This window comes from Pristiophorus japonicus, chromosome 7, assembly GCF_044704955.1.
Source record: "Pristiophorus japonicus isolate sPriJap1 chromosome 7, sPriJap1.hap1, whole genome shotgun sequence".
Classification (NCBI taxonomy): Eukaryota; Metazoa; Chordata; class Chondrichthyes; family Pristiophoridae; genus Pristiophorus; species Pristiophorus japonicus.
The window spans coordinates 249,476,875-249,500,124 of record NC_091983.1 but is presented as its reverse complement, the minus strand read 5'-3'; the positions used below and the strand labels follow the sequence as shown (position 1 = coordinate 249,500,124).

General features: G+C 47.0%; 1 protein-coding gene across 1 annotated transcript in view; it reads right to left on the bottom strand.

The window, feature by feature from the left end:
• The window catches only part of LOC139266717 (dynein axonemal heavy chain 6-like), a 580,613-nt gene that overhangs the window by 256,009 nt on the left and 301,354 nt on the right, over positions 1-23,250 (bottom strand). Inside the window, exons 9-10 of the mRNA XM_070884303.1 lie at positions 7,204-7,266; positions 4,347-4,485 (exon numbers count right to left, since the gene is read on the bottom strand). Of these exons, the coding sequence (XP_070740404.1) occupies positions 4,347-4,485; positions 7,204-7,266 (202 nt within the window). The remainder of the gene's footprint in view (positions 1-4,346; positions 4,486-7,203; positions 7,267-23,250) is intronic.

Genomic DNA, 23,250 nt, shown 5'->3' with positions numbered 1-23,250 from the left:
CAGGTGGAAGGGGTATCAGTGGGAGTGCATTTTGGTGCTAGTGATCATAATTCAGTTAGATTTAGGGTAGTTATGGAAAAGGACAAAGATGGACCAGGAATAAAAGTTCTCATTTGTGGGAAAGCCAATTTTACTAAGCTGAGATGTGATTTCACCAAAGTGGACTGGGTATGGCTAGTTGAAGGAAAATCAGTGTCAGAGAAGTGGGAGGCATTCAAGAAGAAGATCCTGACGGTTCAGAGCAATATGTACCCTTAAAGAAAAAGGACGGGACGAACAAATCTAGAGACCCCTGGATGTCATGGGGCATACAGGGTAGGAAAAAGGAAAAAAGGGAGGCTTATGACAGATACCGAGGGCTCAATACTGCAGAAACCCTAGAGGAGTATAGTAAGTGCAGGGGCGCAATTAAAAAGGTAATTAAGAAAGCAAAGAGAAGGCAAATTAAATCAAGGAAAACCCAAACATGTTTTATAAATATTAAGAGCAAGAGGATAACGAAAGAAAGAGTAGGGCCTATTAGAGACCATGAAGGTAATATGTGTGTGGAGGCAGAAGACCTGTGTATGGTTCTGAATTAATACTTTGTGTCTGTTTTCACAAAAGAGAGGGGCGATGCAGACATTGCAATCAGGGAGGAGGAGTGTGAAATATTAGATGAAATAAACATAGTGACAGAGGAAGTATTAAGGGGTTTAGCAGCTTTGAAAGTGGATAAATCCCCAGGCCCGGATGAAATGTATCCCAGGCTATTAAGAGAAGCAAAAGAGGAAATAGCAGGGGCTCTGACCATCATTTTCCATTCCTCTCTGGCTACAGGTGCCGGAGGACTGGAAGTCTGCTGACATTGTACCTTTGTTTAAAAAGGGAGAAAGGGATAGGCCGAGTAATCACAGGCCAGTCAGCCAAACCTCAGTGGTGGAAAATTATTGGGAAAAATTCTGAGGGACAGGATAAATCTTCATTTGGAAAGACACGGATTAATCAAGGACAGTCAGCATGGATTTGTTAAGGGAAGGTTATGTCTGACTAACTTGATTGAATTTTTTGAGGAGGTAACCAGGAGAGTCGATGAGGGTAGTGCGTTTGATGTAGTGTATATGGATTTTAGCAAGGCTGTTCATAAGGTCCAACATGGCAGACTGGTCATGAAAGTAAAAGCCCATGGGATCCAAGGCAAAGTGGCAAGTTGGACCCAAAATTGGCTCAGAAGCAGGAAGCAAAATGTAATGGTTGATGGGTGTTTTTATGACTGAAAGGCTGTTTCGAGTGGGGTCCCGCAGGGTTCAGTACTAGGTCCTTTGCTTTTTGTGGTATATATCAATGATTTAGACTTGAATGTAAGGGGTATGATTAAGAAGTTTGCTGATGACACAAAAATTAGCTGTGTGATTGATAATGATAATGAAGAAGAAAGCTGTAGACTGCAGGAAGATATCAATGAACTGGTCAGGTGGGCAGAACAGTGGCAAATTGAATTCAATCCAGAGAAGTGAGAGGTAATGCATTTAAGGAGGGTTAACAAGGCAAGGGAACACTATTAAATGTTAGGACACTGAAAAGTGTTGAGGAACAAAGGGACTTTGGAATGCAGGTCCACAGATCCCTGAAGTTAGCAGGCCAGATAGATAGGGGTCAAGTTTCGGACAGCGCCTAGAACGGCGCAGCCCCGCGAGCCACGCCTGACTTCCGCGCACAAAACCGCGCCGAAAACTTACCTCGGTATTCTCCACTCCCTCAGGTCAATCCAGGCCCTCGGCGCGGCGCAGCACAAGCTGTGGGAGGCGGAGCCAGGTCCCTGCGCTGAAAACAGTGCCGGGACCTCTGCACATGTGCGCTGCAGTGGGCACGCATGTGTAGTAGCTCCAGGCACCCGAAACTGTGTGGGAGGGGCCTGAAGCACACCGCCCCTAGCCCTGGCCGAATGGCCTCACTGGGGCGGCGAAGATCAGGCTGCACCTTCCTCGTCCAGCTCCTGCTCTGGCTGTGGCTCCAGCTTCCTCCCCTGTTCAGCTCACGCTCCCTCTAGCTCCGCTGCCCGCTCCCCCCCCCCCCAGCTCCCGCCCCGCTGCCCGCTCCCCTCCCCTGCCTCCGGTTCCGCTGCCCGCTCCCACCCACCCTCCCCCCCCAGCTCCCGCTCCGCTGCCCGCTCCCGCACTTCCCCCCCAGCTCCCGCTCCGCTGCCCGCTCCCCCCCCGCTCCGGCTCTCCCGTCCTCCCCCCGCTTCAAGTCTGGTCCGCTCCCTCTTCCTTCGGCGGGGCCTGCCCGCCTGGTATCTTGCTGGGGGCGGGCCCCGCCCGAAGTCTTCAGCCCGGCTTCTTCACGTCGACCGGGCCCGTTCAGCCTCCTCCCTCTCCTCTCCCCCCTTCTCTCTCCTCCTCCCCCCCCACTCTCTCTCCTCTCCCCCTCCCTCCCTCTCCTCTCCCCCCCTCCCTCCGGCCCCCCTTCCTTTCCTCCCCCCTCAGAAACACATAGACACTGACAGACAGAGAGAGAGACACTGACACTGACTGACAGACAGACAGACAGAGAGAGAGAGAGAGAGAGAGACACTGACAGAGACAGAGAGAGACACACTGGGGGGGCCCCGTCCCAGCATGCTGTTGGAGGGCTCCCGGTGCTGCATTCGGTGAGCAGAAACGTCATTTTTTATTTATTAATTTCTACATTCTTTTTATTTTTTATTAATTTTTTTTGATTGATGTATTGGTTGATTTATTAATTTATTTATCATTTATTATTGATGATGGCTCTTTATTTGTAAAACTGATGTGTTTCATGTTTGTAAACTTCCCTCCCCCCCCCCATTCCCTACGCCTGATTTGTAACCTACGCCTGATTTTCTAAGTGTAGGCAAGGTTTTTCTGAGCGTACAAAAATCTACTTACTCCATTCTAAGTTAGTTTGGAATAAGTTTTCACTGCCTAAACTTTCAAAACAGGCGTAAGTGGCCGGACATGCTTCCTTTTGAAAAAAAAAATCTGTTCCAAAATGAAACTGTTCCAACTGACTGGAACTGGAGCAAACTAAAGGCCGAGAATTGCAATTTCTAAGATACTCCATTCTAAACCAGTTGCTCCAAAAAAATAGGAGCAACTCAGGCCGTAACTTGACCCATAAAGTGGTTAAGAAGGCATTTAAAATACTTGCCTTTATTAGCCAAGGCATAAAATACAAGAGAGCAGGGAGGTTATGCTTGAACTGTATAAAACACTAGTTTACCACAGCTAGAGTACTGCATGCAGTTCTGGTCACCTCATTACAGGAAAGATGTGATTGCACTAGAGAGGGTACACAGGAGATTTACGAGTATGTTGCCTGAACTGGAGAATTTTAGCTATGAGGAAAGATTGGATAGGCTGGGTTTGTTTTCTTTGGAACAGAGGAAACTGATGGGAAACCTCAGTGAGGTGTATAAAATAATGAAAGGCCTAGATAGAGTGGATAGGAAGGACCTATTTCCTTTAAAAGAGGGGTCAACAACCACGTGGCATAGATTTAAAGTAATTGTGGGGAGGTTTAGAGGGGATTTGAGGAGAATTTTTTTCACCCAAGGGTGGTGGGCGCCTGGAATCCACTGCCTGAAAGGGTGGTAGAGGCAGAAACCCTCACCACATTTAAAAGATACTTGGATGTGCACTTAAAGTGCCATAACCTACAGGGCTACAGATCAAGAGCCGGAAAGTGGGATTAAGCTGAATAGTTATTTGTTGGCCGGCCCGGACACTATGGGCCGAAATGGCCTCCTTTTGTGCTGTAAATTTCTATGATTCTATGATTCCAGCACCTCTCACTCAAGCAATTGCTAGCATGCAGTTATAGGGTGAATCTGACAGATCCAAGAGATAAACATTGCCCAAATAATTGCCCTCTTGGACAGTCCAATGTGAGTGCAGGGGTGGGAAACTAAAGGAAAAGAAAGGCTTGCATTTATACAGCACCTTTCACAACCTCAGGACATCCCAAAGTGCTTCAGACCAAATGAAGTACTTTTGAAGTGTACTCACTGTTGTAATGTAGGAACTGCAGCAGCCAATGTGCACACAGCACGATCCCACAAACAGCAACGAGATAATCTGTTTTAGTGATGTTGGTTAAGGGATAAATATTGGCCAGGACACTGGGGATAACTCCCCTGCTCTTCTTCAAAATAGTATTGCACGATCTTTTATGTTCACCTGAGAGGGCAGACGGGCCCTCGGCTTAATGTCTCAGCCGAAAGACGGCACTTCTGACACTGCACTGGGAGTGTTGGCCTGGATTTTGTGCTCAAGTCTCTCGAGTGGGACTTGAACACACGACCTTCTGACTCGGAGGCAAGAGAGATTAAAAGTAAGCAGACTTGCCTTCACAAAAGAAATGGCATTTTCTCCGATCCCCAGACCTCCGTTGCTGCAGCTGGCTGCTTCACACAAGTCACGGATATAACACAGGCAGCGTAGAAAGATCTCGTCGGCAAAAAACAGCTGCTTCAGCAGAATGAGCCTGGCAACAAAAAATAGAATCAACGAGAGAAAGTGGTAAAATAAAGAAAAGAGAGAAATACTCAGAGAGAGAAGACCCTTCAGAGAGCAGGGCTGAGCAGGCAAAGTAGAAGCTTAACTTTCCATCTCACCTGTGAGGAGAGTTCGTTTTAAAATTGAAAATTCTCATTTTCAAATCTCTCCATGGCCTCTGCCCTTCCCATCTCTGTAACCTCCTCTAGCCCTACAACTGTCTGAGATCTCTGCACTCCTCCAATTCTGGCCTCTTGAACATTCCCGATTTTCACCTTTGACGGCCATGCATCTCGCTGCCAAGCCCTAAGCTCTGGAATTCCCTCCCTAAGCCTCTCCGCCTCTCCTCCTTTAAGACGCTACCTTTTTGACCAAGCTTTTGGTCACCTGTCCTAATATTCCTGATAAAGGTTCATTGACCTAAAACATTAGCTATGTTTCTCTCTCCACAGATGCTGCCTGACCTGCTGAGCATTTCCAGCATTTTCCGATCTTATTTTTAATATCTCCTGATGTGGCTTGGTGTCAGATTTTGGCTGATCATGCTCCTTTGCAATGCCTTGAGACGATTTACTACGTTAAAAGGTGCTATATAAATGTAAGCTTTTATCATTTCCTCAGGAAAGTGCTTTCACCAATCTCAGAGAAAACCCTGCACCAAGGTACATCTTTCGATTGCCTGCACAGTACTAGGGAAGCTGACAGCCTACCAGTGTGAAATTTCTCCTGTTCTGTGTTGCCCATTACCCTCTGGGATCAGACGGGCACAGATTCATTCTTGCATAGAACAATACCGCAGATGCTGTAACTCTGAAACGCTTCTCGCAGCTGACGCCGAGGAAAGACAAGGCTGTTGGTGTTCAGCTGAAGCATCGACTGTCTGGTATTCTCTCCACGGCTGCCGAGTGGCTCCACTCCTGTTTTTGTTTGGTTTTTGATAGGACAACTGTAAATGCAGGTCCTGGAGGGGAATGGACAGTATTGTCACGCACCGCACTAAACAGTGTCATCCTCTAAAAGGATATTTTGGGGTGGAGTGTAGAATGTTTCAGTGCATGGGGTGTCGCAGTTGTGTGGGGCGGACTGGTTGGGCTGGGTGCTCTTTGCCTTTCCGCCATTGTTCATAGGTTTATATGTAACCTTCAGGGCTGCTGACCGAGGGTCGTGCGGCTCTTTGTCGGCCGGTGCAGACACGATGGGCCGAAATGGCCTCCATCTGCGCTGTAAATTTCTATGTTTCTACGTTTCTAAGACTAAATAAGAATATCTGAGGCTCGTAGGTTTAGGAGATGATTCTCACTTTGGGATTGATAAGTGAAGATTGAGTGAGGTCCGGGCTTCCAATTCCAGACGAACCCTTGTCTAATTAAGAGCCAGCACCGGCCGATGGGCCGAATGGCCTCCTACTGTGCCTATCATTCTATATTTTTGACACTAGACCAGTGTCGCTTCAATCCCCCATTGACTATTGGCTCGCATTCCACTGACTAACACTTCAAATTTCACCTCCACCTTTGTAGCCTCACTGTCCTCCACATAATCACTATTTCACTAAAATTAACCATTCTGAAGTTACAGTAACCTATCTTTCTCTCTCAGATACTGAACAAACTGCTGTCAATTTCCAGTATTTTTATGACTCAAACTAGCAACTTATACCAAAAAATACCATTTAAAGAGAAGCTAAATAAGCATACGAGGAAAAATGGAATAGGGAATAGAGGGCTATGCTGATAGAATTAGATGAGTAAGAATGGGAGGAGTCTCGAGTGAATCATAAAGCTGGCAAGGATTGGTTGGGCCAAATGGTCTGTTCCTGTGGTGTATAATCAATGTAATTCTATGTAAAAATTCAAAGAATATTTTATAGATCTCAATCGGTATTTCATTACAGATTCTTCTTCAGTATTTCCAACTCCCTTTAATCTCATCACACACACACACACACACACACACACACTGCTGCAATCTCTCAGAATCGCTTGGCTTGAATGCAGCAATTTATTGTTTAATGGAATGTCCTACCCAAAACAGTAGTGAAAACAGAATCTGTAATGGCTTTTAAAAGAAAAGTAGATAGATATTTATAAAATAATTTTTTTAAAGGCTATGTGGAAAGGGCAATGCAAAGCGACTAAGGGCAGAGTTCTTTCAGAGAGAGGACACAGGAGCGATCGGCTGAATGGTTTCCTTCTACAATGTAAAATGTGACTCTGTTTGATCGCTGGTCTGTGTTGAGTTAGCTGATGTTGAGTTAGCATGTGATGGCGGAGGGGTGTGATACATGTTAGGGAGGGTGAAATTACCCAGAGTCCCTCTCAACATGTTACCCCTCCTCCTAGAAGGTGCACCTATATATAGGTGCTGGGTAAGTACAGGATAGGGTGCCAGCACCCATGATCAAATAGCCAATGCTCACATCCTCGTGTGAAACATGAAGCAGCGGCTCTTGGAATTGTATTTCAGCACCAGACAGTGTCTTCAGTGGAGATGGGGAAAGAATGACTAATTAGCATTTGATTGTCATTAACTGGAGTCCCATTGAGTTGTGAAAGAGTTAAACTGGCACCCTGTCCCTTTAGTCCCATTCCCATTGCCTTGCTCTTTCCCACCTCCTTCGACAAGGAGCTGCACCTTTTAGAAGTGTCAGTAAACAAGCTCTCTCAAAGTCACTGTGAACCTCAGAACTATTAGTGTTCCAACCTACCTGCTGTTGCTGGTCTTTAGGTTGCGGACATTGACTTTCCAAACATTGAAAGCTTTCCAGCTTCTGAAAAAAAGCATTATGTACAAGCAGTGTATTAGTAATGGCAAAAATATAGAAAGGTAAAGCGGAGCCTGTAAATCAAACTCTGCTGACTGACTATTTTTCATGTAACTTTACCCTTTCTGCTGGTCTCCAAGAGCTGTTTAATTATCAAAATATTCATTTAATTTTCATGAACTTTTCAGCCAAGCTGCCCCCATACACTGTATGAACCGGAGACAATGGGGTTGATTTTAACCCAGGTCTCGGGTGAGCAGGCCTAAATTTCAGGCTTGGGCTTTTCTAACATCCCGGGCCTAATTTAAAGCTCCTCGCCCACTCGCTGCCTGGTTCGGGCATGGACAGAGTCCAGATTGGTTGCTGCCAGGCGAAGATTTTGCAGCCTTGGGCCACCCGCCAGGTAAGTGACGGGGAGGGGCTTCCGGGAGCGTCTCCCGGGGATAATCAGGGGAGGCTGCGACTTTCCTCACGGGGTCGGGAGAAGCACTCCTGGTGCTCCTGGTCCCACAAAGGAGAATTTTAGACTCACCAGAAGAACCTCTGCTGACTTCAGACCAGCTGCCGATCTGCTTCTGCCCAGCGGGAAAGCTGTGGTGGGTTCTCCACTCGGGCTCTGGTCCAAATGACGTCATCGGACACTGATTTGAAAAGTTTATGAGACTCCCAATTGCTTTAATCGCCTGCAAAACCATTGCGGTTAAAGGCTGGGATCGGAGCGGGTAAGTAACTTGCTCATTTTTACTGGCCACTGTATCGGTTTCCGCCGGGCGGATAGGATTAAAATTGAACCCAATGTCCGGGTATTAACCCTTTCTGTGCTACATTGTGAATTGTAAAATGTTTTCCTGGGCAATGCTACACATAGTGCAGAGCTCTCCTGTAATAAAATTACAAGCTCTCCTGTAGTATCATGGCTATCCTTTAGAAGATTCAGATACCCCTGTACTGCAATTACATAGAAAGTACACCACAAAAACAGGCTATTTGGCCAAACTGGTCTATGCTCCACAAGTGTATGTTCCACACGAACCTTCTCCCACCCATCAGCAGAGCTTTTTAATCCTTCCTCCCACATGTGTTTATCTAGCTTCCCCTTCAATTCATCAACAGATACAATTGTGTCCCATGCAATATTGTGGCACCATTGCTCGTCTCTGCAGCAATGGGACATTGTTCTCATTCTGAGCCAGCGTGGCTCAGTTGGTAGCACCCCCAATATTGAGTCAGAAGACTGTGAGGTTCAAGCACATAATCTACATAAGAGCATAAGAAATAGGAGGAGTAGGCCATTTCGCCCCTCAAGTCTGATCCGCCATTTAATACGATCATGGCTGATCTGATCATGGACTCAGCTCCACTTCCCTGCCCGCTCCCCATAACCCTTTACTCCTTTATCGCTCAAAAATCTGTCCATCTTCACCTTAAATATATTCAATGACCCAGCCTCCACAGCTCTCTGGGGTAGAGAATTCCACAGATTTACAACCCTCTGAGAGAAGAAATTCCTCCTCATCTCAGTTTTAAATGTACAGCCCCTTATTCTGAGGCTATGTCCCCTAGTTTTAGTTTCCCCAATCAGTGGAAATATCCTCTCTGCATGCACCTTGTCAACCCCCCCCCCCCATTATCTTATATGTTTCGATAAGATCACCTCTCATTCTTCTAAACTCCAATGAGTATGGGCCCAACCTACTCAACCTATCTTCATAAGTCAATCCCTTCATCTCCAGAATCAACCGAGTGAACCTTCTCTGAACAACCTCCAAAACAAGTATATCCTTCCTTAAATACAGAGACCAAAACTGCATGCAGTACTCCAGGTGTGGCCTCACCAATACCCTGTACAGTTGTAGAAGGACTTCTCTGCTTTTATACTCTATCCCCCTTGCAATAAAGGCCAACATTCCATTTGTCTTCCTGATTATGTGCATACAGGTGCAGCATTGAGAATTCGGAGTTCCGGAATCCTGAATATTACAGAATCCGGACTCTGGACCAATCGGTGGCAGGGTCGTCTGGAATCGGTAAAATGTTGCGGAATCCGGACCTGATAACCCTGCTGACCTCGGGGTCCCGCCGCTGCCCAACTTCATGCCTCGCCTCGCCGCCATTCGCCTCGCCCCACCACCACTGCCCTTAATTCGGGGCCTCCTCACCAGCCCGCCCACGACCTCCTTGGCAGGGCCTGCTCGAATACCTCCACGGTGGGGCCAGACGGCCCAAACACCTCGGCGAGGCCACCTGAACAACTCCTCGGTGGGGCCAGATAGCCTGAACACTTCTCGGTGGGGCCAGACAGCCTGAACACCTCCTTGGCGGGGTCAGACAGCCTGAACAACTCCTTGGCGGGGCCAGACAGCCTGAACAACTCCTTGGCGGGGTCAGACAGCCTGAACAACTCCTTGGCGGGGTCAGACAGCCTGAACACCTCCTTGGCGGGGTCAGACAGCCTGAACAACTCCTTGGCAGGGCCAGACAGCCTGAACACCTCCTTGGCGGGGCCAGACAGCCTGAACACCTCCTTGGCGGCGCCAGACAGCCTGAACAACTCCTTGGCGGGGTCAGACAGCCTGAACAACTCCTTGGCGGGGTCAGACAGCCTGAACACCTCCTTGGCGGGGTCAGACGGCTGAACACCTCCTTGGCGGGGTCAGACAGCCTGAACAACTCCTTGGCGGGGTCAGACAGCCTGAACACCTCCTTGGCGGGGCCAGACAGTCTGAACACCTCCTTGGCGGGGTCAGACAGCCTGAACACCTCCTTGGCGGGGTCAGACAGCCTGAACACCTCCTTGGCGGGGTCAGACAGCCTGAACACCTCCTTGGTGGGACCAGGCAGCCTGAACACCTCCTTGGCGGGGCCAGACAGCCTGAACACCTCCTTGGCGGGGTCAGACAGCCTGAACACCTCCTTGGCGGGGTCAGACAGCCTGAACAACTCCTTGGCGGGGTCAGACAGCCTGAACACCTCCTTGGTGGGGCCAGACAGCCTGAACACCTCCTTGGCGGGGCCAGACAGCCTGAACACCTCCTTGGCGGGGTCAGACAGCCTGAACAACTCCTTGGCGGGGTCAGACAGCCTGAACACCTCCTTGGTGGGGCCAGACAGCCTGAACACCTCCTTGGTGGGGCCAGACAGCCTGAACACCTCCTTGGCGGGGTCAGACAGCCTGAACACCTCCTTGGCGGGGCCAGATAGCCTGAACACCTCCTTGGCGGGGTCAGACAGCCTGAACACCTCCTTGGCGGGGTCAGACAGCCTGAACACCTCCTTGGCGGGGCCAGACAGCCTGAACACCTCCTTGGCGGGGCCAGACAGCCTGAACACCTCCTTGGCGGGGCCAGACAGCCTGAAAACCTCCTTGGCGGGGCCAGAGAGCCTGAACACCTCCTTGGCGGGGTCAGACAGCCTGAACACCTCCTTGGCGGGGTCAGACGGCTGAACACTTCTCGGTGGGACCAGACAGCCTGAACACCTCCTTGGCGGGGTCAGACAGCCTGAACACCTCCTTGGCGGGGCCAGGCAGCCTGAACACCTCCTTGGCGGGGTCAGACAGCCTGAACACCTCCTTGGCGGGGTCAGACGGCTGAACACCTCCTTGGCGGGGCCAGACAGCCTGAACACCTCCTTGGCGGGGCCAGACAGCCTGAACACCTCCTTGGCGGGGCCAGACAGCCTGAACACCTCCTTAGCGGGGTCAGACGGCTGAACACTTCTCGGTGGGACCAGACAGCCTGAAAACCTCCTTGGCGGGGCCAGACAGCCTGAACACCTCCTTGGCGGGGTCAGACAGCCTGAACACTTCTCGGTGGGACCAGACAGCCTGAACACCTCCTTGGTGGGGCCTGAACACGTCGGCGGGGCCACCCGAACACCTCCTCGGCGGGGTCAGACGGCCGAACACCTCCTCGGCGGGGTCAGATGGCCGAACACCTCCTCGGCGGGGTCAGATGGCCGAACACCTCCTCGGCGGGGTCAGACGGCCGAACACCTCCTCGGCGGGGTCAGACGACCTAACGCCTCCTCGGCGGGGTCAGACGGCCGAACGCCTCCTCGGCGGGGTCAGATGGCCGAACACCTCCTCGGTGGGGTCAGATGGCCGAACACCTCCTCGGCGGGGTCAGATGGCCGAACACCTCCTCGGCGGGGTCAGATGGCCGAACACCTCCTCGGTGGGGTCAGATGGCCAAACACCTCCTCGGCGGGGTCAGATGGCCGAACACCTCCTCGGTGGGGTCAGACGGCCCGAACACCTCCTCGGCGGGGTCAGATGGCCGAACATCTCCTCGGTGGGGTCAGACGGCCCGAACACCTCTTCGGCGGGACCGGACTGCCTCAACACTTCCTCGGCGGGGTCAGACGGCCGAACACCTCCTCGGCGGGGTCAGACGGCCGAACACCTCCTCGGTGGGGTCAGACGGCCCGAACACCTCTTCGGCGGGATCGGACGGCCTCAACACTTCCTCGGCGGGGCTGGCCTGAATACTCGAACTCGGGCTCGGGTGTTTCCAGATTCGTGATGTCAGAAATCAAATCGAAAGTCCGGAAAAGTCTGGAATCCAGAATGGCCTCTGTCCCAAGGGTTCCGGATTTTAGGCGCTGCACCTGTACTAACTTTTTGTGTTTTATGCACAAAGACCCCCAGGTCCCTCTGTACTCCAGCACTTTGCAATTTTTCTCCTTTTAAATTTAACTTGCTTTTCTATTATTTCTGCCAAAGTGGATAACCTCACATCTTCCCACATTATATTCCATCTGCCAAATTTTTGCTCACTCACTTAGCCTGTCTATATCCCTTTGCAGATTTTTTGTGTCCTCCTCACACTTTGCTTTCCCACTATTTTTGTATCATCAGCAAACTTGTCTACATTACACTCGGTCCTTTCATCCAAGTCATTAATATAGATAGTAAATAGTTGAGGACCCAGCACTGATCCCTGCAGCACCCCACTAGTTACTGTTTGCCAACCGGAAAATGACCCATTTATCCCGACTCTATGTTTTCTGTTAGTTAGCCAATGCTAATATATTACCCCCAACCCTGTGAACTTTTATCTTGTGCAGTAACCTTTTATGTGGCACCTTATCGAATGCCTTCTGGAAATCCAAATACACCACATCAACTGGTTTCCCCTTATCCACCCTGCTCGTTACATCCTCAAAGAACTCCAGCAAATTTGTCAAACATGATTTCCCTTTCATAAAACCATGTTGACTCTGCTTGATTGAATTATGCTTTTCCAAATGTCCTGCTACTGCTTCCTAAATAATGGACTCCAGCATTTTCCCAACGACAGATGTTAGGCTAACTGGTCTATAGTTTCCTGCTTTCTGTCCGCCTCCTTTTTTTAAATAGGGACGTTAAATCCGCTGGCACTTTCCCAGAATCCAGGGAATTTTTTAGATTACAACCAATGCATCCACTATCTCTGCAGCCACTTCTTTTAAGACCCTCGGATGTAAGCCATCAGGGGACTTGTCCGCCTTTAGTCCCATTATTTTACCGAGTACTACTTCTTTAGTGATAGAAATTGTATTAATTTCCTCCCTCCTTTTCGCCCCTTGATTATCCACTGGGATATTTTTTAGTGTTTTCCACCGTGATAAGTAATAGATAATGGCCGACAAATATTTGTTTAATATCTCTGCCATTTCCCTGTTCTCCTGTCTCATGCTCCAGTGGACCAACATTTACTTTAGCCACTCTTTTTGTTTTTTATGTACCTGTAGAAATTCTGACTAAGAATTTTTTATATTTCGTGCTAGTTTACTTTCATAATCTATCTTCCCTCTCTTTATTATTTTTTTAGTCGTTCTTTGCTGGCTTTTAAAAATTTTCCAATCCTCTGGACTCCCACTAGATTTGGCCACATTGTATGCAATTGTTTTCAATTTGATACAGTACCTTATTTCCTTAGTTAGCCATGGACAGTTATCCCTTTTCTTACAGTCTTTCCTTCTATTGGGATATATTTTTGTTGCGAGTTATGAAATATCTCCTTAAATGTCTGCCACCGCTCACCAACCGTCCCATACTTTAATCTATTTTCCCAGTCCACTTTAGCCAACTCTGCCCTCATACCTTTGTAGTCTCCTTTATTTAAGCTTAGGACACTGGTTTGAGAACCAACTTTCTCACCCTCCGACTGAATTTGAAAGTCAACCATGCTATGGTCACTCATTCCTAGAGGATCCTTTACTAGGAGATTGTTTATTAATCCTGTCTCATTACACAGTACCAGATCTAAGATAGCCTGCTCCCTGGTTATTACTATTCAAGGAAACTATCCCGAATACACTCTATGAACTCTTCCTCAGGCTACCCTGGCCAATTTGCTTTGTCCAATCAATGTGAAGGTTAAAATCGCCCATGATTATTTGCCGTTTCTTTTTTACAAGTCTCCATTATTTTGTGATTTATACTCCGTCCTACAGTGTAACTACTGTTAGGGGGCCTATAGACTACGCCCACCAGCGACTTTGTCCCCTTATTATTCCTTATCTCCACCCAAACTGATTCAACATCTTGATCTCCTGAGCCAATATCGTTTCTCATTAACACACTGATCTCCTCCTTTAATAACAATGCTACGCCAACTCCTTTTCCTTTCTATCTGTCCTTCCGAATTGTCAAATACCCCTGAATATTTCGTTACCAGCCTTGGTCACCTTGCAACCACGTCTCTGTAATGGCTATCAGATCAGACCCATTTGTATCTATTTGTGTCGTCAACTCATCAATTTCTTTACGGTGCTGCTTGCATTCAGATAAAGAGCTTTTAAATTTGTTTTTTTTAACCAGTATTTCCTGCTTTGACCCCACTTTCTGCTTCACCTTTATGTTTATACATCCTGTCCCTTCCTGGCATGCTCTGGTTTTAATTTCCCCCAGTGCTACCCTGATTTATTGCCTTCTCCTTATTCTTTGACTTTTTTAATTTTCGCTCCCCTGAACCCTACCCCCCACAAATTAGTTTAAAGACATCTCTACAGCCCTAATTTTGATTTGCCAAGATCCGAGTCCCAGCACGGTCTAAGTGCTGTTCCAACAGAACAGCTCCCTCTTACCCCAGTGCTGGTGCCAGTGTCCCATGAACCAAAACCCATTTCTCCCACACCAGTCTTTGAGCCACGTATTTAACTCTCTGATCTTATTTACTCTGTACAAATTTGCTCATTACTCAGGTAGTAATCCAGAGATTATTACCATTGTTGTTCTGTTTTTTAATTTGTCCACTAACTGCTCATAATCTAGGCTGACATTCCAGTGCAGTACACGGGAGTACTACATTGTCAATGGTTTAAGATGCTGTCTGCCTGCTTCAGTGGTCTAGGTGGACACTAAAGATCCCAGTGGGCCGACTGGAGCAAAATAATGCCAGCTCAAGTCAGATAGTAGCACTGTGTTGTTAAATTTCTCTATAACCTTCTCAATATTCCAGTTCTTTTCTCAACCAAAAACAGATTCGCTGGTCATTACAGCAAGGTTTACATATTGATTGGGCTAACCTAACTGGTAGCAATGCGGTGGAGGAGGATTTCCTGGACTGTATTAGGGATGGATTTCTCGACCAATATGTCGAGGAATCAACCAGGGAGCTGGCCATCCTAGACTGGGTGATGTGTAATGAGAAAAGACTAATTGGCAATCTTGTTGTGCGAGGCCCCTTGGAAAAGAGTGACCATAATGTGGTAGAATTCTTTATTAAGATGGAGAGTGACACAGTCAATTCGGAAACTAGGGTCCTGAACTTAAGGAAAGGTAACTTTGATGGTATGAGGCGTGAATTGGATAGAATAGACTGGCAAAGGATACTCAAAGGGTTGACGGTGGATAAGCAGTGGCAAACATTTAAAGATCACATGGATGAACTTCAGCAATTGTTCATCCCTGTCTGGAGTAAAAATAAAACTGGGAAGGTGGCTCAACCATGGCTAACAAAGGAAATTAAAGAGAGTGTTAAAGCCAAGGAAGAGGCATATAAATTGGCTATAAAAAGCAACAAGCCTGAGAACTGGGAGAAATTTAGAATTCAACAGAGGAAGACTAAGGGTTTAATTAGGAGGGTTAAAATAGAGTATGAGAGGAATCTTGCAGCGAATATAAAAACTGACTGCAAAATATGTGAAGAGAAAAAGATTAGTAAAGACAAACGTAGGTCCCTTGCAGTCGGATTCAGGTGAATTTATAATGGGGAACAAAGAAATGGCAGACCAATTGAACAAATACTTCGGTTCTGTCTTCACGAAGGAAGACACAAATAACCTTCCAAATGTACTAAGGGACAGTGGGTCTAGTGAGCAGGAGGAACTGAAGGATATCCTTATTAGGCGGGAAAATGTGTTCGGGAAATTGATGGGATTGAAGTCTGATAAATCCCCAGGGCCTGATAGTCTGCATCCCAGAGTCCTCAAGAAAGTGGCCCTAGAAATAGTGGATGCATTAGTGATCATTTTCCAACAGTCTATCGACTCGAGATCAGTTCCTATGGACTGGAGGGTAGCTAATGTAACACCACTTTTTAAAAAAGGAGGGAGAGAGAAAACGGGTAATTATAGACCCTTAGCCTGACATCAGTAGTGGGGAAAATGTTGGAATCAATTATTAAAGATGAAATAGCAGCACATTTGGAAAGCAGTGACAGGATCGTACCAAGTCAGCATAGATTTATGAAAGGGAAATCATGCTTGATGAATCTTCTGGAATTTTTTAAGGATGTAACGAGCAGAGTGGACAAGGGAGAACCAGTGGATGTGGTGTATTTAGACTTTCAAAAGGCTTTTGACAAGGTCCCGCACAAGAGATTGGTGTGCAAAATCAAAGCACATGGTATTGGGGGTAAAATACTGACGTGGATAGAGAACTGGTTGGCAGTCAGGAAGCAGAGAGTCGGGATAAACGGGTCCTTTTCAGAATGGCAGGCCGTGACTAGTGGGGTGCCGCAGGGCTCAGTGCTGGGACCCCAGCTCTTTACAATGTACATTAACGATTTAGATGAAGGAATAGAGTATAATATCTCCAAGTTTGCGGATGACACTAAGCTGGGTGGCGGTGTGAGCTGTGAAGAGGACGCTAAGAGGCTGCAGGGTGACTTGGACAGGTTAGGTGAGTGGGCAAATACATGGCAGATGCAGTATAATGTGGATAAATGTGAGGTTATCCATTTTGGGGGCAAAAACACGAAGGCAGAATATTATCTGAATGGCGGCGGACTAGGAAAAGGGGAGGTGCAATGAGGCCTGGGTGTCATGGTTCATCAGTCACTGAAAGTAGGCATGCAGGTACAGCAGGCGGTAAAGAAGGCAAATGGTATGTTGGCCTTCATAGCTAGGGGTTTTGAATATAGAAGCAGAGAGGTCTTAATGCAGCTGTACAGGGTCTTGGTGAGGCCTCACCTGGAATATTGTGTTCAATTTTGGTCTCCTAGTCTGAGGAAGGATGTTCTTGCTATTGAGGTAACCTGTCTGCAAGAATGAGTATTTGAAAATCTTCCTCCACCAAGCGACATTACCATCTCAAATCACCCAGAGGTGGCTCCCCATCAACATGGGTCTGGACAAACCATTTTCAGCATATACATCACAAAGAGGCCCAATCCAGCCTGTATGCGAAAGACTAAGCACAAAAGGACATTGCAATGACCAAACTAATTTTTCCATCAGGAAACAGTTTTCGAAGATTAACCCACCCAAGATATATCAACTTTAACGAGCCCGACAAAATATTACAAAGAAGAACCAAGCCCGCCGAAATTATACAAAGGATTGTGAAGAGATTTGGTGGTAAGATCTCACCAATCGTATAACTGGCCACTGTTTTCAACAGAGGTTAGACGAGAGGGAGAGACAAGAGACAAGGTGAGAGAGACAAGGAGAGAAATCAAAATGACAGTTGTAAAACTAACTTCTCCAGCCTCGAAGTCTTGAAGTCCTAAAGGAAGGAAGAACATCACCATCTACCATTAACTATCAAAATTGGTAAGCATAAATCCTTGCCGCCCTGGAGTCTAACCTAGCTAGAATTAGGTATTGGGAGATGGGAGGTATAATTTCACTGCAACCCCCTTTGAATGTGTAGTGTATGGTACTTTATTAGAATGATTGTAAGTTTGACCTTGCACCTTTCCTTGTATGGTACTTTATTAGAGTGATTGTAAGTTTGACCTTGTACCTTTCCTTGTCTTGTTCTTTATTAGAGTGATTGTAAGTTTGGCCGTGTATTTTCTGACTAGAGTAATAAGCCGGTATTACTTTGACTGTAATAAAACCAAAGTTCTTTGCATCAAAACCGTGTCCTCTGCACTTTTGTCACACCCCCCAAATAAATCCAGAGTACAGAACCCAAGGGAAGGGGAGCGATTCGAAACCGCTCAAGTTGGTCAGAAGGGAACCTGACCCCCTCATAGAGACCACAACACACCCCACAACACCAACCCCACAACCCCCCACCTTACAGCACTTTCCTTCAGAAATGTAGCAAGGCAGTGTCGGAGGCGCGAATGGCCTCAGTGGGGCGCTGCAGGAGCGCTATTACCAAGGCTGCACCCAATTTCAGCTGACTTTCATTCATTGATAATAGGGCTGCTCGGGTTCTTTCCAATTCTTAAAGGGGATGTCGTTTCAAGCAGCATCTGGTCATTCTCATCATTTCTTCAGTTGACTGAGCTGCAAGGATGGTGTGTGATAGCTGCAGCAAAACCTTATACAAGGGCTACTCAGTTCAGTGGCCTGGCGTTGGAGACATTGGTAGGGGCAGTCGAGGGAAGGAGGGAGGTATTGTTCCCACCATCTGGGAAAAGGCCAACTCCACAGATTTTTAGGACCATGTGGCCAGAGGTGGCTGCGGGCAGTGTCGGGCAGTACAGTCGATGATAGAACCACTTCGCAGTGTCGCAAAAAATTCAGCGACCTCACTCTGGTGGTCAAGGTGAATACATGTTTCCACAACTCTTATATAGCAGCCTCTGAGCCTCTGTCTGTGCACACTCTACAAACCAGCACTTAACCCAGCAGGCAACCACCAACTATCTGTGCTTAGTCACAGTCACAGCCTCATTTCACATCTTGCCTACACTCACAGCTATTTAACCACGGAAAGCATATCTTCCACATATATAACTGGACTTTTACTCACTTTACAGCCTTCTGGACTCAACATCGAGTTCAAACAATTTCAAACTGTAACCTCTGCCCATATTTTGTTCCCTTTCCTCCCCTTTTGTTTTTACAAACACCCCCTTTTTCCCTGTTTCCCATGGAAGCTGGTATTTATTCCACCATTCACATCCTATCAAGTCTCATCTTTTGTTTCCTAATTTGTGCCATTACCATCTCAATTTGGCCCATCCCTTTTGTCTCTCAAATCTCTCCTACCTTTCACCCTATCACAGACCTTCCCTTTTGTTCTTTCCTCCCCCCCACCCAATTCGGTGCCCCTTGCACTTCCTTAAGAATCTGTCACATTTCGAACTTTTGCCAGTTCTGACAAAGGGTCATCGACCTGAAATATTAACTGTTTCTCTCCACATATGTTGCTGACCTGCTGAGATTGCCAGCATTTTCTGTTTTTATTTACCACTCACACAGTCTCCTTTCTTTTGCAGGCCAAGATGGCACACAACAGGATGCAGCAGCAGGAGGCTGGGGGTACGGGGGGGGAGAAACGGAACTGCGCTAGCTTTCCAACCTGGAGGAGTGAGTACTGCGGCACATTAGCTCGCAGGTGGTCGACCACGTGGCTGCTGGAGATGTTGAGCCTGCTAGGGGCAACAATGGTATCTTTATCCCCTCTTCTTTATCCCACTTCTCCATTACAGCAGCAGGCCTTATCGCTTTCCACCTCCTCATTCTATCTGCCTTCCTTGCTCCATTCCTGCCTCCCTGCCCTCACCTTAATGCGACTCTTGCTTTCAGAAAAATGAGCCAGTGGATTAGCAGCCTGTGCCTGAGCTCTCCATCCCCCGCCAATCCAGTCACGAGGGAGAAAAGGGGGAGGAGGATGATGATGAGTAAGAGTAGCCAAGCACTGGGTCACTACTTCACTCATCCGCAGGCACCAGGATCAGATACTGGCACTACTCAGTCATTAGGGGTTAATTTAGGACATGGATATGCACTGGGTGATGTACCGGGGCCTAGCGCGTCGCAGCAGGCCCAAGGGGAAAGGGAATCTTCGGAGTTAACATGGCAGGGGGATGGGAACCTATGCAGGGAGACAGAGGGAAATAAAATGGAGGCAGAACCAAAAGATAGAAAGGAGAATAGTAAAAGTGGAGGGCAGAGAAACCCAAGGCAAAAAACAAAAAGGGCCACATTACAGCAAAATTCTAAAGGGGCAAAGTGTGTTAAAAAGACAAGCCTGAAGGCTCTGTGCCTCAATGCGAGGAGTATTCGGAATAAGGTGGATGAATTAACTGCACAGACATTAGTTAATGGATATGATCTAATTGGCATCACAGAGACATGGCTCCAGGGTGACCAAGGCTGGGAACTTAACATCCAGGGGTATTCAACATTTAGGAAGGATAGACAGAGAGGAAAAGGAGGCGGAGTGGCGTTGCTGGTTAAAGGGGAAATTAATGCAATAGTAAGGAGGGACATTAGCCTGGATGATGTGGAATCGGTATGGGTGGAGCTGCGGAATACCAAAGGGCAAAAAACGCAAGTGGGAGTTGTGCACAGACCACAAAACAGTAGTAATGAGGTTGGGGACAGCATCAAACAAGAAATAAGGGATGTGAGCAATAAAGGTACAGCAGTTATCATGGGCGACTTTAATCTACATATAGATTGGGCTAACCAAACTGGTAGCAATGCAGTGGAGGAGGATTTCCTGGAGTGTATTAGGGATGGTTTTCTAGGCCAATATGTCGAGGAACCAACTGGAGAGCTGGCCATCCTAGACTGGGTGATGTGTAATGAGAAGGGACTAATTAGCAATCTTGTTGTGTGAGGCCCCTTGGGGAAGAGTGACCATAATATGGTAGAATTCTTTATTAAGATGGAGAGTGACAGAGTTAATTCGGAAACTAGGGTCCTGAACTTAAGGAAAGGTAACTTCGACGGTATGAGGCGTGAATTGGCTAGAATAGACTGGCGAATGATACTTAAAGGGTTGAAGGTCGATAGGCAATGGCTAACATTTAAAGATCACATGGATGAACTTCAGCAATTGTACATCCCTGTCTGGAGTAAAAATAAAACAGGGAAGGTGGCTCAATCGTGGCTAGCAAGGGAAATTAGGGATAGTGTTAAAACCAAGGAAGAGGCATATAAATTGGCTAGAAAAAGCAACAAACTTGAGGACTGGGAGAAATTTAGAATTCAACAGAGGAGGACTAAGGGTTTAATTAAGAGGGGAAAATAGAGTACGAGAGGAAGCTTGCAGGGATCATAAAAACTGACCGCAAAAGCTTCTATAGATATGTGAAGAGAAAAAGATTAGTGAAGACAAACGTAGGTCCCTTGAAGTCGGATTCAGGTGAATTTATAATGGGGAACAAAGAAATAGCAGACCATTTGAACAAATACTTTGGTTCTGTCTTCACGAAGGAAGAAACAAATAACCTTCCGAATGTACTAAGGGACAATGTGTCTAGTGAGAAGGAGGAACTGAAGGATATTCTTATAAAGCGGAAAATTGTGTTCGGGAAAATGATGGGATTGAAGGCCAATAAATCTCCGGGGCCTGATAGTCTGCATCCCAGAGTACTTAAGGAAGTGGCCCTAGAAATAGTGGATGCTTTAGTGATCATTTTCCAACAATCTATCGACTCTGGATCAGTTCCTATGGACTGGAGGGTAGCTAATGTAACACCATTTTTTTAAAAAGGAGGGAGAGAGAAAACGGGTAATTATAGACCGGTTAGCCTGACATCAGTAGTGGGGAAAATGTTGGAATCAATAATTAAGGATGAAATAGCAGTGCATTTGGAAAGCAGTGACAGAATCGGACCAAGTCAGCATGGATTTATGAAAGGGAAATCATGCTTGACGAATCTTCTGGAATTTTTTGACGATGTCACTAGCAGAGTGGACAAGGGAGAACCAGTGGATGTGGTGTATTTGGACTTTCAAAAGGCTTTTGACAATGTCCTGCACAAGAGATTGGTGTACAAAATCAAAGCGTGTGGTATTGGGGGTAATGTACTGACGTGGATAGAGAACTGGTTGGCAGACAGGAAGCAGAGTGTCGGGATAAACGGGTCCTTTACAGAATGGCAGGCAGGGACTAGTGGAGTGCCGCAGGGCTCAGTGCTGGGACCACAGCTCTTTACAATATCCATTAACGATTTAGATGAAGCAATTGAGTGTAATATTTCCAAGTTTAATATTTCATCTTTAATAATTGATCCCAACATTTTCCCCACCACTGATGTCAAGTCTATAATTACCCGTTTTCTCTCTCCCTCCTTTCTTAAAAAGTGGTGTTACATTAGCTACCCTCCAGTCCATAGGAACTGATCCAGAGTCGATAAGACTGCTGGAAAATGATCACCAATGCATCCACTATTTCGAGGGCCACTTCCTTAAGTACTCTGGGATGCAGACTATCAGACCCTGGGGATTTATCAGCCTTCAATCCCATCAATTTCCCCAACATAATTTCCTGACTAATAAGGATTTCCTTCAGTTCCTCCTTCCCACTAGATCCTTGGTCCCCTAGTATTTCGTGAAAAAAGAACCAAAGTATTTGTTCAATTGGTCTGCCATTTCCTTTTTCCCATTACAAATTCACCTGATTCTGACTGCAAGGGACCTATGTTTGTCTTCACTAATCTTTTTCTCTTCACATATCTATAGAAGCTTTTGCAGTCAGTTTTTATGTTCCCAGCAAGCTTACTCTCGTACTCTATTTTCCCCCTCCTAATTAGAACTTTTGTCCTCCTCTGCTGAATTCTAAATTTCTCCCAGTCCTCAGGTTTGCTGCATTTTCTGGCCAATTTATATGCCTCTTCCTTGGATTTAGCACTATCCCAAATTTCTCTTGTTAGCCACAGTCGAGCCACCTCCCCCGTTTTATTTTACTCCAGACTGGGATGTACAATTGTTGAAATTCATCCATGTGATCTTTAAACGCTTGCCATTGCCTATCCACCGTCAACCTTTTAAGTATCATTCGCCAGTCTATCCGAGCCAATTCACGTCTCATACCATCATACCATGATTCTGTTGCCAGCCCAGTGGCGCATCTTCCTCTGGCAAAATCTTGATGTGCTTTTCCCTGTGCTGCTGGATGTGGTTCTCTGTGCCTGTCCCGTTGCCTGTCCCTTTCCCTCTCCCTGTGGCATGCTCCATGGGCCTCTCCCTGTTGTGCTCCCTCTCTTAATTGTAGCCATTTTCTCTCCCTCTCTCGATGCCGTTCCCTCTGTAATTGGCTGCGCCATTGTCTTTGGCATAGCATCCTCTGATGGTGAAGTCGGAGTAGACAGTTGACATCCGGCAGAGACACCATGCAGCGACAGAAATGGTACAACATCGAAAGTGCCATGAGTGATACAGGGGAAAAGGTAGGAGGCAGATCATTGGTTGAGCATAAAAATCGCTGCTTTCGATTGACCAGCCATACTGACTAAACCAGAAATAAGTAATGGCCAACAAAAAAAAACTTTGCAAGATGACGCCTTTAAATAGCGCTGGGACATCCGGTTACCGACTGCAACTTAACAGCTCAAGCTGTCGTTGTCATTGGCAGGCACTAAGGTTGGTTGCGTGGGGAAATTTCACTTCTGAGGAGGCAAGGGGGCAATGCACACAGCGATGACGTCATCAGCGCTTCGCGCCGACAAGCGGGGCGCTATCTTGTAGCGCCGCCGCAAAACCACTGCAAAATTCGACGCTAGCCGATTTTCTCACCACGCTCGGGCTAAAGGCCGTCGCTAAAAGGGACCATTTCGGCCCCTTTATTTTTACAGGACAGGTCAGATTAATGTTGCTGAAATTAGGCTTCTGTGGCAGAGAATTCCACTGTAGAATAAGGGATGAGGG